Consider the following 4043-nt stretch of genomic DNA (forward strand, 5'->3'; position numbering starts at 1 on the left):
TGTTCGATGCTGGTTGATCACCTCGAGGAGTTTAGCAAGCGCTTCCCCACCTTACAGCTCGAGGACGAGCTGTTTGTGCAGGCGGGAGAAGTGTTATGACCAGCATATTAGGGGCTGAGCCCAGCGGGATATGGCCCAAGTATCTTAATCATTATTAGGGGCTTAGCCCAATTATCTTATCGTATTAGGATCGTTTGCTTAGGAGTCAAGTAAACCTCTCTATATAAGGAGAGGAGATGTATCAATCTAATCAAAGCAAGAAGCAATCAATATTTGCTCGGCTTCCCTTAGGGAGCCGGGAGACCTAAACCCTAGCCGCAACTCTCTCTCTCTCTCTCGCCGCCATCCTCTTTCCCGAACGCGACGGCCGTCGCGCCCTCGCCCCCGTCAACCCTTCCCCTTCCCCTACAACCTGAGGAGCAGGTCCGGTAGGACCCTGGGTTAATTAGAGATAAGGGTCGCTTGCTTGGGAGTCAAGTAAACCTCTTTATATAAAGAGAGGAGATGTATCAATCTAATCAAACAAGAATTAAGAAGGAAATCCCTTCCCTCTTGCCCGGCCGTGGGCAAAAAGGCCCCCGGCCGGCCCTCTCGAGCCCTCCTTCTAGCAGCGCCATGGTATCAGCTAGCTTCGGTTTGATCATGTCTTCACCGCCGCCCAACCCGTCTCTCCCACTGCCGATCACCTCGTCGCCTCCGGCGACCACCACGACCGTCGCCCCACTCCTGCCCCTGCCATCCTCACCCCGGAGGAGGTGTTCGGGGTGCTGTGGGACCTAACCCAGGTGGTCCAGGAGATCCGCCTGTTCTTGGCCGGGTCCTACGGCTGCACCAGGCTGCGCCGTCGTGGCTGCCGTGGCAGCCGCTGCACCAGGCAGCCTCCGCTGCGCTCGTCGGGCCGCTGCAGCTGCCATCCACCGCCCCACCTTGGCTGCAGTGGCAGGCGCCGCTCATGGCGGCCTCCGCCGCGCTCGCTGGGCCGCTGCAGCTGCCATCCACCGCCCCGCCCTGGCTGCAGTGGCAGCCGCTGCTCCTGGTGGCCTCCGCCGTGCCCGGCGCGACACCGCAGCAGCCGCTACAGCTGCAGCGGCCCCCACTGGTCAGCTCCGGCCCCGCATCGACCACGCCAGCGGGAGTCTCGATCCACCAGATCAAGTTCCCGTCGTCGCCATCACCGCTTTCCCAGGGCGTCCCCATCCAGCAGATCAAGTTCCCGCCGTCAATGTCACCGCTTCCGACTTGGATCGCTACCCGCCACGTGTCAACGGCGATGAGGCTGCAAGCTGCTGTGCGCGGCTTCCTAGTGCGTCGGCGTGTGCGGGCGATGCGTGGTCTGCAGCTGCCGCTCCTCCCAGTTGTCCTTCGCTGCGCAAAGGACGTCGATCTCGTCCGCTGCGCCGGGGATCTTGGGCATGCGGTTTCCCCCACGGGCGGCGGGCATGCTGTTTTCCCTGCGGGCAGCGACCTCAAAGTCTGCGACATCGGCGGTTGGGAGGCGCACCCCTCCTCGTCATTCTCCATCGCAAGCCCTCCACTCTTCCCTGTGCGGTGCAGACCAACAGCCATACACATGCACTCCTTTTGTCCAGGTGGTGTCCGTGGGATCCAGGTGGTTGTACACGTGCACGTCCAACGTGCGGATGGTGTCCACTTTTTGTTAAGGGGGTCCAAAATAAAGCGTCCCAGTCCATTTCAGGTTGAGAGTACTAACACAAGCCGAGATGTAAAAGGCTTGTTTTTAGGTGTTAGGTTTGTGTTGCGTCGAGCCATGGTTATAGGTTGGTTAGGCTGCAGCTCGAGGACAAGCTGCATGTCCACGTGGGGTGTAGTGTTAGAGTACGTAATGGGCCTGGTCTGGCGATATAGCCCATTAGTCTTAGGGTTAATTAGAGATAAGGGTCGCTTACTTGGGAGTCAAGTAAACCTCTCTATATAAAGAGAGGAGATGTATCAATCTAATCAAGCAAGAATTAAGAAGGAAATCCCTTCCCTCTTGCCCGGCTGTGGGCAAAAAGACCCCTGGCCGGCCCTCTCCAGCCCTCCTTCTAGGAGTGCCATAACAATTAGGTGTTAGGAGCTAGGGTTCTGCCGGCTCTAGGGCGGAGATTGTAGGGGAAAGATGGAGGAAGACGAGGTCGAGGGCGCGGCGGCCGGCGGCTGGGTGTCGTCCTTGCGTGGTGGAGAAGAGGCAGTGGCGGCGCAAGAGGCGGCTAGGGTTAGGTCTCCCGGCTCCCTAAGGGAAGCCGAGCAAATACTGATTGCTTCTTGCTTGATTAGATTGATACATCTCCTCTCCTTATATAGAGAGGTTTACTTGACTCCTAAGCAAAAGACCCTAATAATGATAAGATAATTGGGCTAAGCCCCTAATAAAAATAAGATAACTTGGGCCACAGCCCACTGGGCTAAGCCCCTAATAGGCCGGTCATAACACTTCTCTCCGCCTGCACAAACAGCTCGTCCTCGAGCTGTAAGGCGGGGAAGCGCTTGCTGAACTCCTCGAGGTGATCAACCAGCGTCAAACACCTCCGCGACACCTCGGGCGGCCAGGTCGCTGAGCCCGGCGGCGACGACGTCCTCCTCAATGTAGTCTGTAGCCTCCAGGTAGAAGAGTCGGGGCCAGACGTGGCCGGGCATGTAGGTCTCATCGCAGTTGAAGCACAACCCTTGGCGGCGACGCTCAAGTAGCTCGGCCGAGGTGAGCCAGCGGAACGGGCGCGCCGCGGTCGCGGCAAGGGGTGCCGCAGAAGCCTGAGCAGGCCAACCCTGCGCGGGAACATCCAGCCAGGGTGGCGGTCCAGCGGCCCGGGTCGGTGATGCCTGCTGGATGGCCACCGCACGGCGCTCGAACGCGCGGGCGTAGTACATGGCCGTCTGGAGGTCCTGGGGTCCCTGCAACTCAACGTCCACGCGGATATGATCTGGCAGACCGTCGACGAAGAGTTCGGCCCGCTGTTGAGCCGTCACGCCGGACGCGTGGCACGCCAGGGCCTAAAAGCGGTCGGTGTAGTCCTGCATCATAGAGGTGAAGGGAAGGCGGCCCAACTCCGCCAGCCGGCTCCCACGTATCGGCAGTCCGAAGCGAAAGAGGCAGAACTCGCGAAAACGCTCCCATGGGGGCATGCTGCCCTTGTCCTGCTCGAGGGCGTAGTACCACGTCTGTGCGGCGCCGCAGAGGTGATAAGAGGCGAGCCAGGTGCGGTCCGACGCGAGTGTCCGTTGCCCCCGGAAGAACTGCTCGCACTGGTTGAGCCAGTTGAGGGGGTCCTCGGCACCGTGGTAGCTAGCGAAGGTGAGCTTGGCGAAGCGCGGCGGTGTCACCGCCGTGAGTGTATGGTTTGGCGGTACGGAGTAGCGAAGAGGATGGCGTTGGTCCGGTGTGCACAGGTGGTCCGCAGGAAAGCGGTGGCCCGTCGAAGCCAGCATGGAAATCCGCGGAGCTGGAGGGCCCGTCGTACGGCAGGGAGGGCGCCGGCTGGTTCGCGGCCAAGGTGTAGACTGGCGGCGGTGACGTCCCGGCCAACCAGGCCGGAAGCTGGGACGGCGAGGGCGGGAAATGCACTTGTTGAGTCGGCACGCCCACCGGCTCGGTTGTAGTCAGCCCGTTGCTGGGCGGCGGAGGCGCCGGCAGCAACAGCTGCCTAGAAATGGCGGAGGCGACGGGGGCGGCGATGGCCGCGGCCGGCCATTGTGGCCAGATCGGGGCGGTGGAGGGGGCTGGTTATAGCTGCAGCGAGGGCTGCAGCGGCCCGACCAGCGTCGCGGTGGCCTCGGGGTGCGGCGGCTGCCAAGGCTGCCAGGGCGGTGGCGGCGAGGACCCGGGTGGCATGGGTGACGCGGCGAGGGCCGGCGCCGGCCACTGCGGCCATTGGGGCACGGCGGCGGGCGGCGGCTGAAGCGGCCAGTGGTGGTGTAGAGGCCCGGTCGGCGCCGCGGGTGCCGAATACCACGGCCGGGCGGCTGGCCCGGTCGCGGCGGCGGCCCGTAGGGGCCGGCTAGGTATAGTCGTATCCCCTGGACGGCGGCGACGAGATCGTTGAGGA

General features: G+C 62.2%; 1 protein-coding gene across 1 annotated transcript; it reads right to left on the reverse strand.

The window, feature by feature from the left end:
* Window positions 1-2991: 2991 nt before the first annotated feature.
* Window positions 2992-3426, reverse strand: LOC109769971 (uncharacterized). Its single transcript, XM_020328681.1, has one exon. It carries the CDS (start codon window positions 3424-3426, stop codon window positions 2992-2994), a length of 435 nt encoding a protein of 144 aa, XP_020184270.1.
* Between the last annotated feature and the right edge of the window lie 617 nt (window positions 3427-4043).

This window comes from Aegilops tauschii, chromosome 3, assembly GCF_002575655.3.
Source record: "Aegilops tauschii subsp. strangulata cultivar AL8/78 chromosome 3, Aet v6.0, whole genome shotgun sequence".
Taxonomy (NCBI): Eukaryota; Viridiplantae; Streptophyta; class Magnoliopsida; order Poales; family Poaceae; genus Aegilops; species Aegilops tauschii.